The 13458-nt window shown below is 36.1% G+C and overlaps 1 protein-coding gene across 1 annotated transcript; it reads right to left on the bottom strand.

Annotated features, from left to right (window-relative positions):
* On the bottom strand, window positions 63-12954 carry LOC109331616 (dynamin-related protein 1C-like). The gene is made up of 15 exons (XM_019566236.1): window positions 12595-12954; window positions 12264-12327; window positions 11387-11494; window positions 5216-5317; window positions 4629-4679; window positions 4459-4520; window positions 3201-3291; window positions 3022-3086; window positions 2663-2857; window positions 2458-2577; window positions 2304-2374; window positions 1658-1883; window positions 1398-1448; window positions 946-1308; window positions 63-537 (listed from the first exon to the last, which is right to left on the bottom strand). The coding sequence occupies exons 1-15, from the start codon at window positions 12718-12720 to the stop codon at window positions 409-411; spliced, it is 1824 nt and encodes a 607-aa protein (XP_019421781.1). The 5' UTR covers window positions 12721-12954; the 3' UTR covers window positions 63-408.

Here is a 13458-nt window from a genome sequence, read left to right on the forward strand (position 1 = left end):
TTTATGAAATAAATTCAATCAAACTCCATTTAATTTTATCACAATTTAATAAAACCAAACAATAATAAGTAATGTCATTTATTCCCATGCATCTTATTCCACCCCTTTCAATCAATCCACATATACCCTAAACGCGTGGGTAGTGTAGGGTATGTACTGCCCAAATAACTAAAAATAAGTAGCAAATGGTCTTTCTTTTGGGTCTCTGGTGCATCAGTTAAACCTTAAAAGCAAAACCAACTCTATTATGGGCAAAAACAGCACATAACACTTGAGATCTGAATCAGACATCAGAGTAAGCAAAGAAAACGGATATAAATAGCTGCAGCATTCTCATGTTGACCAACCCTATCGTTGTAATATATACTTCTTATACGAAAATTTCTTCATTTTCACTCAATTTTCTTCTCATGCTGACCAACGAACTGCATCAATCTCATCCCTTGCAGACTTATATAACTCCAGCCTCCTGGCACATTGTTGCCTTCTTTCCATCACCGAGGAATCTTCATCTAGCAAACGTGCCAGTTCCCTTGCCTGTAAAATAAACAACAGAAGTTAGTCCAGAAAATGAGTTAATTCATGTCCTTCCATCCTCCCTTTAGTTATCTTGTTTCAATTATTAGTGTAGTTTTAAGCTGTTTTACATTGTAATGCCTTGAAGGCTTTAACATATTAACATAGGTAACATTTGGTAGGCATCTCAAACTAGATGGAAATCAATATATGGTGTTGTTCTGTGTTCTGTGTTCTGGTGTAAAATTTATAAGGAGAATGAAATCCGGTAACAGATTGAAAAGTAAAACATTTTGGTTTGGATGAAAGGGGTGAAAACCGAGAAGAAATATACTGTTTGTCCAGTTCACATACACCAAATGTTACCATCGGGTGGATGTTAGTAAAATTTGTTATTGTGGCAGGTGATTCATAATTTTTATATTGTACCTCCTTTGCGCCCAGTTGTGTGAAAAAACGATCTAGTAAAGATTGCTTAGCTTCCCTCACTTGACAGTGAACCACAGCCTTTGGAATGGTATTCCTCAGTGTTTTCGACACCATCCCAACATAAGATAAAACATTTGAACCAATCCTTTGGAAGTGTCCCTCTGAAGATGCGTCTTCAGGGGAGTTCTTCCCTCCCTTGTCAGCTTCATATATGAGTTTTCGGAAGAAGTCAACAGTGAGATAAGCAGATTCCATTTCCACCAGTCGCAATGTTGTTTTCTTACTGTCTTCACGAAATCTCTCTAATGCCTCATTAGCAGCTGCTGCTATTTCAGCTTGAAGAGTTGGAAATTGCTTCAATTCCTGCACCATTGAAAAAATTAACCAAAAGCATATTTCATCTAGAGAGTAAACCATTGCTGAATTCATTTTGTTTCCTTTTTAACTCAAACCTGTGTTTGTGCAATTGACTTTCTCACGAGTTCCTTGAGTACAAAGTGAACCTACCAAAATTAGCATATTGCAGAGGAAAGTTCAATAGTTAGCCAAGTACATAGTCAGCATTTAAGTTAGTCTCAAAGACAGCATAAAACAAGGTCAATCATAGAACAACCAAGCCTTTTCTCACTAGATGAGGTCACCTGCATCTCATTGGATCAAATGAAACAGAAGTAAACCAGATAAATAAAGTAGTTAAAGCAGAAGCACTTACAGCCTCCACAGAAGCTTGCGCAGGACCTTTGAAATAATTAAGAGAGCTCTCTACGAGGCGTCGGTAACCTTGCTCTGGAGCAATTAGATGAGGTTGGTACCCATCAGACTCTGAAATCGCTTTCCTCACATTTTGCAACGATAAATGACGGTCCATTGGCAGCTTTCTGAATGCAGCAGGAAGCTGGTGATCGAAAACTAAATAAATTTGGTCGCCACCTGGTCGCCTAGAGGAAGAAATATAAGAAAGGTCAAGACCAATCCATCTTAGAAGTATTAAATGATGACCAAGTGAAGAACACATGAGACGAGGCCCATCATCTAATGTCTACACATTCAAGTGTAAGTAGATTTATTATCATCTGCGGAAAATGGCACTCTAGACCAGTTTTCCTACATCATTCTTACACCAGTTAACAATGTACAAATTTTTAATTGACATGTATGTGCTTGATTAGCAAACTTGCAATTCACCACTAGCTGGATAAAAAAACTAAAGCATAATTTCTTTTGGGTAAGAGATACAGTTATCTTTTCTGATATCGATACAGGATTAACTCAGACATCTAGTTAATATATATGGTTGCTGCTTAAATTTGAAATAAACACAACATATCAAATCAAAGAGACAAATTATGATTTATTACCCTCCATCCAGATGCTCCTTAAATACCCGTTCAAAGTTGCGGCATAATCCTAGAATAGTGTAAAGTTGTGCCTGATAAAATCAAAAGAAGTTTGATAAATATCCTAATGGTAATTACATTCAACTGATATTGACAGCATATATATACTCCTCACCCCAGCATCAATAGCAACTGGTCTTCCAAGGTGTCTCATCTCTGCTTCAAGCTCATCAATGGTTCTATTAATTAAAGATGCAATCCCTGGAATCCGAGCTCTTATCACAGACTCTAAATGCTGAAACCAAACCAGTTCTGAGTACTCAAGTTACACCGATTTGTTGCACCACTGTAGCAGCATAATAGTAAAAATAAGTAGAAACCTTGGAAAGAAGCTTTGCTAGATATTCTGAGCCCATTCTACTGGCTATGTGTGCATAATCAGGACTGGTGGCAAAAAACTCAGACTCCCTTTGACGAGCAGAAATCATATCCACTTTCCTATTGATGTCTGCTTGAGAACGGTTTACAATTCCCACCCAAGGGTTTTGAAGTCGATAAGATCTTCCCTCAAGGACCTACATATGATCAAAATGAGAGAGTTGTGGCCATAACATGAAAACTTTCTATATCGATGTGAATTAAGATACATAGAAAGTCCAAATCAAGTTTCATTAAAAGAGCAAAACATATACTGTCATGAGTTTGCAGCTGGGTGTTCTAGAAAAGCAAAAGTTCTTACATCCAAAGCATTTGTTCCTTTATCCATCAAGTCAAGCTTTGTCAATACTCCAAAAGTTCTTTCTCCTAAGACAAAAGGTTTAGAAGGCAATGTCAGGAAAAGCCATAATAATAACATAATAAATACATAAAGGTTCGAATAGTTGGAGCATGGTTGTAAACAAAATGCAGCAATTGCACCTGAAGGGTCAACTTGTCTGGCAACCTTGACTGCATCTGATGTTGCTACATCTTGATTTGCAGGAGTAATGGCCAAAATTATGCAATTGGGCTGCAATACAAAAAAGATACAAGTTATCAGTAGATTCATGAAAGAGTTAAAGTGCAATTAACTGAAGCAACAAAAAATCTATTAAGATATCAAACACTATAATACAAAAAAATTACAAAGCCCTAAAATAAATAACTCAGAATATGACCATCACCACTGACTCACTAGTATCAATGAATTGTTTATCTATACTATTAATAAAGGGAAAACACAAAATAACTATCTATCATGGTGTAATTTGTGTTTTCCTATTTTGCCCTCAATATCTTTTTATTTCTACCAAAAAACCATATAATATTATTTTCTTATTTTATTTTTATTATCTTCTTATTTTAAAAGTGTATTTAAAAAATTTAATATTAGACCAATTGAATAAATTCAACCGTAAATTTAGCGCAAAAAATTATATTTGAATTTATAAAATATAAACTATACATTACAAACTATAGGAAAGCGGGTTGACAGGCACGAGAGTGCATGTCAACACGCTAGTTTAAATTAAGACTGAACTTGTTATCTCATCTTGCAAAGAGAATTTCTTCAACAGGCAGGCAGTACCTACTTCTAAAGGCCATCCAAGGTTCTATTCTGAATTGCAGTCTGCAACAGAAATTACGGCCACAACATTATGGTTTAAACAGACTCCACAATTGCATTGCAACCGCATAGGCCGCATGTTTTTTGCAACCGACTAGAGTTGCGGCAAATGTAACATAACCGCAACTAAATTTTGAACCTTGTGGCCATCAAAGAGCAAAAAGTTGCAATATAAGAAAATCGAAAGAACATGAATTATGTAAAAACTTAATGAAAGACTAAACCTTTACCATTTCCCCCTCTGATTTCCTAAAAATGAAATTAAATCATATACATTCTGTAGATAGAAAAATAGTTGCTTTTCAAAATGTCAACTTCCTTTTTGTTGGGTTTAAATTTCAAAACAACAGAAAATATGAAACCTCTATGTATTACTGTTTTATAGAAATAAATGTAAAGGATCGTTTTTCTTAAATTAGTAAATGGGAGGAATGAGCTGGATCTCAGCTATTCCCGGTAAGTTAGAATGCCATTTTCTGTTCTCTTTTTAATCATAGCATCAAACCTTTCAGAAAAGAATAAAGATGGGAATTCCTTTTCTATAGCATAGAAGTACATCCTGTAAACTACCTTCTCAACATAAGAGAAAATCATGCTTTCTATATCTTGGACGATACTTTCTGGCTGCCCCTCTGACAAAATTAAAGAGAACTTATAAATCAAAAATAGGAAAAAGAATTGATAGTAAGAAAGCAGAAACCCATGTTCAATTGAGAAAATTAAATGCAAAGAAAGTGTACCTACAGCAACCTTTGTCAAACCAGGCAGATCTACCAGTGTTAGGTTGACAACTACCAACAAAGAAGATTAAAATCAGATAAGCTTAAACATAAAAAAAAATATGAAAAATCCAAATGCCACATACAGACAGCAACCTCTCCCACAAGCAGAACACACATGTACAAAACGTTGGAAATTTTACAACCCACTTAAAATATAAGAATGAGTGACTCATTGAATATCAAATTTCTTCTGCCATCGGAAATATATTAATGCTTGAACAAGTTAACAAAACACGACGCATTTTAATTAAATATTTGTACTAAAGTAAACACTCCAAGTTGTCTTTACATGATTGTAAGTAAGACACCCGGCAACTAAAAAGATAGTACAAATACCAACATAGACAGCATCAAATTTTTCGAGTACATATAAACATGCTAAGGACTGAATACTTGTTTCATCCAGAAAATATACATGAGTTCAGTGACATAAATGTTGTCACACAGCAAGAGCCTTTTCCCACAAGGAAATCATGTACAAGAACAAAGGGGAAAAACAAAACCAAGGGATATGTGGCACCTGAATGAAAATGTAAATTCCTTACCATAAGGGGAGTAGATGCTGAGATGAATAGGAGTATTAGATATCTTATTTGATTTTCCAGTCACTCTATCAGTTTCATCTTCAATTTCCTTTCGAACCAAAGCTACAAAAGATAAGTAAGAAATCAAACAATTTTGAATAGTTTTTCTATTAAAAAAAAGTAGACTAGAAAATATATATTGCTTATCTATCTCTATGTAAAAATCATAAGAAAATAGTGAGTGTAAACCAATATTGATACATTTCCACCAGTGTCAACTTGCATAACAATTACCAAAAAGAGGTAACACTGGTAAGATAGCAGCTACTATTATATGCTTCAGTCAACCTAGGAAATTGGTGCACTGCAACCAAAGTTGCATTTCTATAATCTTAGTAAAATATCGTACACTGTCAAACATGATTACTACATGACATCACAATATTGCAGAAAACATCACATGAGCTTTTAGTCTTTGATACATTCCCACCAGTGTCAACTTGCATAACAATTACCAAAAAGAGGTGACACTGGTAAGATAGCAGCTACTATTATATGCTTCAGTCAACCTGGGAAATTGGTGCACTGCAACCAAAGATGCATTTCTATAATCTTAGTAAAATATCCTATGCTGTCAAACATGATTACTACATGACATCACAATATCGCAGAAAACATCACATGAGCTTTTAGTCTTTGACACGGTACCACAAGGAAACTTCATATGTGTGCCAAGGATAATAGTGGCTAAGACATTTTGACTATAGTCTATGAGATAAGCAAGCAGGATAACAAGTGATAGATTTGGTATTTTTAGAGTAAGAAAGAAAGAAGAAAGTAGAGTTTAGAGAAGAAGTTCAAGATCAGAATTTGATCTTGAATGGATTCTGTGTATATTTCTCTGTGTATGAAAGTTTAAAGCTTGAATTATAGATGAAAGCACTGCCCCTAGTAACTGATTTCCCAAAATCAGATACTCTCCCACGTAACAATCAAAAAGCTCCCCCATACATCATGACTAATCCTATTTATAGGATTTCCCTCCCTTTCTAACTAACTAACAGATCATAACAGAAAAAAACTAACTCATTTCCTTCCTATTTCTTCTAACGTACACGTGCTTGATAGGGGGTTTTACCCTTGTCCTATCAATACCCCCTAAAAGAATCACCTTATCCTCAAGGTGAAAAGAAGAAAATTTCTCTTGTATCATAGCAGTTGATTCCCATGAATTGTTACAACTTGCAATTGATCCTATTTGATTAACACCTCAATCTGTCCTTGATGATCTTCTCTTCAATCCAATATACTCCCTGACTCTACCATTAACTCATACTCTTCATTTAACAGTGGGGAAAGAGGTTGAGGTTGTTGGTTAGGTTTGAGGGCCTTCTTTAGCAGAGATATATGGAAAACATGATGTATCTTAGCTTGTTTAGGGAGATCTAGTCTGTATGCTACTGGACCTACTCTGCTCTCTACTTAATAGGGTCCATAATACCTGGCTGTTAACTTAGCACATGGTCTAGAAGCCAAAGATTTAAGTTTATAAGGTTGTATCTTCAAATAAACCAATCTCCTTCCTGAAATTCCGCCACTCTTCTATGCTCGTCAGCCTGTTTCTTCATCTGGTCTTGGGCCTTGAGCAAATTTTGCTTGAGTTCCCCTAAATGAGGTCCCTTTGGTGCATCAATTGGTTGACATCTTCAATTTTGGATGGGAATTCCCCAGCTTTCATCAACATAGGAGGGTCCCTTCCATAGAGTGCCTTGAAAGGTGTCATACTAGTAGACCCATGGTAGGTGGTATTATACCAAAATTTAACCCAAAATAACCACTGTAGCCACTGTTTGGGTTTTGGCCCATCAAAACATCTCAAATAATTCTTTAAACACCTATTAAACACCTCTATTTGGTCATCTGTTTGAGAGTGATAAGAGGTACTTAGCTTCAACTGAGTTCCAGCCAGTCTAAACAACTCTTTCCAAAACTGGCGTATGAAAATAGGATCTCTATCAGATATGATCGATGTAGGAAATCCATGTAGCTTCACTACTTTACTGACAAATACCACAGCTATTTCTTTAGCAAAATAAGGGTGGCCCAAGGCATAAAAGTGAGCATACTTTATGAGTCTGTCCACTACCAAAAAAAATGGTATCCTTACCTTGACTTCTAGGTAAGCCTCCAACAAAATCCATTGATATGTCCATCCAAACTTGGATGGGAATAGGGAGTGGCTGCAACAGTCCTCCTGGAGTCAAAGTAGAGTATTTATTTTTCTGGCATGTGTCACACTCTTCAACAAATCTCTTAATATATGCCTTCATACCCTTCCAATACACACAACTGCCTATTCTCTTGTAAGTTTTGAAGAATCCTGAGTGCCCTCCAAAAGGTATCTCATGACATTCCTTCAGAATAAGAGGAATTTTGTTGGAATCCCTTGAAATCACTAGCTTTCCTTTGTACATCAACACCCATCCCTTGAATTCAAACCCCTCATGACTCCCTGGAAGTACAAGGAGGTCCTGGATAATCTGTTTCAGCTTGAAATCTTGTTCCACTTCCTGAGTCCAACCTTCAAAATCAGCTATGAATACCAAAGAGATAGTTGCATACGTTTCCCTCCTTGAAAGGGCACCAACTGCAAAGTTTTCCTTGTCTGGCTTGTATTGGATCTCAAAATCCATACCTAGCAATTTCACTGCCCATTTAAACTGCTCTGCTGTAAAGAGCCTCTGATCATTGAGAAACTTGAGACTTTTTTGGTCGGTCCTTATGATGAAATGTCTCCCTAGCAAGTAGTGCCTACATTTTTGTACTGCTTGCACCAATGCCATCAACTCCCTTTCATAGACAAACTTCTGCTAAGCCCTTACTGATAATCTCTGACTCCAAAAAGCCAAAGGCTTTCCCCTTTGCATTAAAATTGTCCTGGGCCTTTACTTGATGCACTAGTTTCCACCACAAAGACTTGAGAGAAATCTGGAATAGCCAGCAAATGTAGGTTAGTCATGGCTGATTTTATAGCGCTTCAAAAGCCTTAATGGCTTGTTCTATTCATCTATAGTTATCATTCTTCAATAAATCAGTCAAAGGTCTTGCTATTCTACCATAATCCCTTGCAAACCTCCTGTAATATCCATTTAAACCCAAAAAACCCTTAATTCCTTGATATCCTTAGGTCTAGGCCAAAAACTTATAGCTTCAACCTTAGAGGGATCTGCTTCCACACCCTGGCCAGAGATAACATGACCTAAATACTCTAATCTCTCTTGAGCAAAAGTACATTTTTTCTTGTTTGCTTTAAGAGAGTTAGCCTGCAAAACTTCCAATACATGCTACAAATGCATCACATGAGTAGGAAGATCCTTGTTGAAATAGGATGTCATCAAAGAAGACTAGCACAAGCTTCCTCAAGAACTTATGTAATACTTCATTCACCATGGCTTGGATAGTAGAAGGGGAATTAGTGAGGCTAAAAGGCATGACTACAAACTCATAATGCCCTTTATGAGTTCTAAAAGTTGTCTTCTCTATGTCATCATCCCTCATCCTTATCTGATGGTACCCATAATTCAAATCTAGCTTAGAAAATATATGAGCCCCTCCCAACTCATCTAAGAGTTCCTCAATAATGGGAATTGGAAACTTGTTTGGAATGGTAACCTTGTTTAAGGCCCTACAGTCCACACAGAATCTCCACCCCCTATCCTTTTTCTTAACTAAAATTATAGGGTTGGAGCATGGACTGATATTAGGCCTTATCACTCCTGTCGTGAGCATTTCTAACACCAACCTTTCAATCTTAGTCTTCTGGTAGTGAGGGTATTTATAGGGTCTCAAATTAGGAATGTTGCTCCCTCCTTAAGATGTATAGCATGTCTTCTTCTGGGAGGAAGACCTTGAGGATCCCCAAATGATACCTCAAACTGGTTCAATACCTCTGTGATCTCAGTGGGAATTGATGCCGGAGAAACTCTAGCCCCCTCTAATTCCCTGTAGTGTATCAAGAATCCCTCTCCTTCTTCCTTTAAGACTTGCATAAAGGCTCCTAAAGATAACTGAGTCTTAGTTAAAGAAGGATCCCCCTTTATCTGATGTAATGTGCCCCCTTTCTTCAAAGTTAATTCAAATTTTCCAGAATCTGCTTTGACCTCCCTAAGCTAGCTAACCATTCCAATCCCAACACCACATTCACCCCCTTCAACTCAAACATATAGAATTATTGGACCACTTCCAAACCTTGCAAGAACAACTTCAAGGCTACATACTTGTCCTGACATTGTATCTTGTGACCATCCCTCACCTCAACTATGTATTTTGGAGTGTATTGCACCACAATTCAAACTAGTTACCAATTGTGAGGAGATGAAATTATGGGAGGCTCCACAATCAATCAAAATCACCACTTTGCCATAGCACATAAAGACAGCTGCAAATTAGTCACTAGCATCTCGCTTGGGTCCATCTCCTCATCATCCTCTTTCTCCTCCAAGAGGATCATTCTAAATTGTCTATTCTTACACTTGTGCTCCCTGCTATAGAGTTCATCACACCTAAAGCATAAACCATTTCCTTCTTTTCTCTCAATTCAGCCTCTGTTAGATGCTTGAACACTCCTCCTCTACTTTTACAGCTATCTCCAACAAGTGTATTAACAGAGACACTACTAATAGAGGATTATTCAGGCTTCTTTCCCCCCAGGTTTGGTCTCAATAGTGACAGACCTACTTGGGTAGGTACTTCTGGAGTAGCTAGGATTTCTAGGGGAAAAACTAAGATTTTGCATTTTTTGTAAGACTAAATTTTTCTCTTCTATCATAAGGGATTTTTGAATTACCTCAGAAAGGGTTGGATGTTCATACAGCCTGACTTCAGCCTTGACTTCCTCCTTGAGGCCATTCAAAAAGATGCCTTTGACAAAATATGGATCTATTTCTTTGAGGGCCCCTACATAGTTTTTGAATTCCTCAATATAATCCACCACAGTTCCTTGCTGCCTCAATGCCAATAACTGCTCAAATGGGTTTTGAACCATTGAGGGTTGGAATCTCCTTACTACAACCAACTTGAACCCTTCCCAAGAAGAATGAGGATTGCACCTACTCCACCAATAGTACCAACTGAGGGCTTTACCTTCTAATGCCGTCAAGGTAGCTTGCATCTTCTCCTCTTTAGTTACTTCCTTCAAAAGAAAGTATCTTTCCAACCTTTGAATCCACCCAAAGGCATCCTCCCCTAAAAAAATAGGGATTTCAAGCTTTCTCTACCTCTCCTTGCCACGAATTTCAGGTAATTCGTGGTCTTCCCCAATTCCACTCCCTTCCTCATGTGAATTAGGAACCCTAGGCCTCGTAGTAAGTTGATCAATCACCTCCTCCAACCTCTTTGTTTTTGGTTCATTCCATTCAAGTCTGGTCCTTTGCTCTTCCCTTTCACGCCTCATCTCTTCCCTTCTTGGATCCAATCTTTAGTTGATCTTGCTATTCCCCTTGTAGATACCATAAGCTAGTCGTGGCGGAGAAGTGAGATTTTCAGGGCACTAAGATGGTGCTCTAATACCAGTAATAGATCTAGTATTTTTAGAGTAAGAAATAAAGAAGAAATTAGTGTTTAGAGAAGAAGTTCAAGATCAAAATTTGATCTTAAATGGATTCTATGTATATTTCTCTATGTATGAAAGCTTAAAGCTTGAATTACATATGAAAGCACTGCCCCTAGTAACTGATTTCCCAAAATCAGGTACTCTCCCACTTAACAATCAAAAGCTCCCTCATACATCATCACTAATCCTATTTATAGGATTTTTGCCTCCCATTCTAATTAACTAACAGATTGTAACAAAAAAAACTAATTCATTCCCTTCCTATTTCTTGTAACATACACGTGCTTGATAAGGGGTTTTACCCTTGTCCTATAAACAAGCAATGGAGAGAAAAATTAATACCTTGTGAGAATGATAGTTTGACAATTTAAAATTTACACAGATAAGTGAGGCAATATCCACAAAACTACAGTATACTCAATTAAATTGATTCAATACACAATATTACAATATAAGTTACACAATTTGAAAGTAAAAAACATATGATCTGCATTTCACTCAAGCAACTCTCATTTTTTCTCTACAATCTTCAAATGATTATTCAAAATCAAATATGCACAGCATGAGAAGGCAAGACATACAGAAATCTGTAAATCGTTTTTTTGGCAAGTGTAGAAATTCTGCATGCTCCTGTACCCCCTCTTCTATTTTGTACAGTTGCAGTACCAAGGGCCTCCGTGTCACAATCCCTAAAAACATCACTCAAAATGTAAAAATATAAAAGAAATCCAACTATTGTTCACTGTAAAAATCAAAGATTAACCAATACCATTTTTCTATTTTCTTCCACTACCAGTAGCGCACAAAAAATAATAATTAAAAGATAAAGTAAACTCCACTGCTTCCACTCTCAGTACCTTCACTTTGGTGAATAAATATAACATTTCATAAAACTTAAGAAATATCAAGAATAACAAGCAAAAGGTTAAACTATACTTTAGGTCCCTATATGTGAAGCTCCTTTTCAATCCGATCACCTATACGTAAAAAAATCAATTTACTTCTTGCATGCACAAATATTTTCACCTTGTTGGAGCTAAAGTGCTGGGCAAACTGGAAATGATTTTGGCCAATAATGACAAAAAATTATATGTTTGGTCCCTACATATGATATGAAAATGATTGTCAATTTGGTCCTATACCTTAACTCCAACAAGCCATAGCATAACAACAATGAATGGCACCAGGAACAAATTGAAAAAAATTACACATGTAAGGAATGAATTGAAACATTTTTTGTGTATGAGGACCAAATTAAGAACTCGCATCACAGAAGGAACAAAAAATTGAATAGTTTAACCTAATGAAAATAATAGTGCTGCTGGCTGCTGCTGCGATATGAAGTTTCTACGAATAACTTTTCATTTCCACATAAGCTTCCTTAGCAAGCAAACATAATTTAAAATTTAAAATAAAATAAAATCAACAGTTCTACAATTAACATTAACATGAACGAACCTGATCCCCTGGGAAGAAAATCGCGTCCAACAATGCTCTCTAACACCGATGATTTTCCAGAACTCTGCATTTCTCACAAATTCAATGTTCAAATCACACATTCTTCTAGGAACACGTATAGAAACTAAATATAATTTGATCGCTTATGAATGCAGCACTATATCATTTCTTAAAAACTAACAAAACTAAATTCAATCATAATAAATAAAATATCACTGCTACAATCTCGAACAATTCACAATTCAAACCGCACATTCTTCTTCTTCTAGAAGCGCAGTAGAACATTCTAGAAGGCGAAATAAAAAGAGAGAAGTGAAGAGAGCGAAGTAACCTGGCCGCCGACGACGGCGACGGAGGGAAGAGCTTCCCATAGAGTAGGGAAAGCGTCACCGCCGTGATCGCCGAGTGCAGTACACGCGCGTTGAATTCGATTGATGAGTGCAATCAACGTATCCATTATTGCGGTTGAGAATTCGAAACCGAAGAGAGGGAAATAGCGAGGAGAGAAAAGAGGCTGTGAAAGAAAGGAAGAAGAAAGAAAAAGAGATGTTTTGTTTTTTGATGGGTTTTGTTTCAGTTTTATGATAAAGCCATTATGATATTTCTGTTTTTTTTTATTTGATTTTGAGAAGAAAAAAAGAGAGTGGAGAAACTGCTGAACTGAAAAAGTGCAGAATGTTGGTGGTCATGGGTCCTTTGACTCAGAGAGTATTTTTTTTCTTAATCAGTGAGTATTAAATTGATTTTTTAATATATTTCTATAAGAAAATAGTTTACTTTAACATCTGTAGTTGACCCTCCTATAAAATAATGCAAGTGGATGTTGAAAATATGTTGACCGTATCAAGAAAATTATAACGGATATTAAACATTATTAAAGAAAAAAATGTATCATAGTATAAAAAAATTATACGTCCATTATATATTATTCATTTTTAATTATCATTATTTCTTTAAATAAAATAATATAAAGGAACGATAAATGGTGTATACACTTATATAAATTTTTATATAGACAATCCATAGATATTTATACTATATATAAAGCCAAAACTTGAAATAACTTCCCTCATGGTGTAATCTTCATTTCCTATATTGCCCTTCACATTATTTAATTTGTACAAATAAACTATATAATCCTAAGTAACTACCACCAATACATATCTCACCTTAAATTAAACATTATCATAAACAC

Source organism: Lupinus angustifolius, chromosome LG17 (assembly GCF_001865875.1).
Source record: "Lupinus angustifolius cultivar Tanjil chromosome LG17, LupAngTanjil_v1.0, whole genome shotgun sequence".
Lineage (NCBI taxonomy): Eukaryota > Viridiplantae > Streptophyta > Magnoliopsida > Fabales > Fabaceae > Lupinus > Lupinus angustifolius.

Bases quoted from the DNA above. Each gene is read 5' to 3' on its own strand.
- LOC109331616 (XM_019566236.1), bottom strand. From the start codon at position 12,720: ATGGATACGTTGATTGCACTCATCAATCGAATTCAACGCGCGTGTACT. The intron at 4,521-4,628 runs GTACACTTTCTT...TAATTTTGTCAG, and splicing joins TTTGACAAAGGTTGCTGTAG to AGGGGCAGCCAGAAAGTATC. The intron at 2,858-3,021 runs GTAAGAACTTTT...GATCATATGTAG, and splicing joins AAGGAACAAATGCTTTGGAT to GTCCTTGAGGGAAGATCTTA.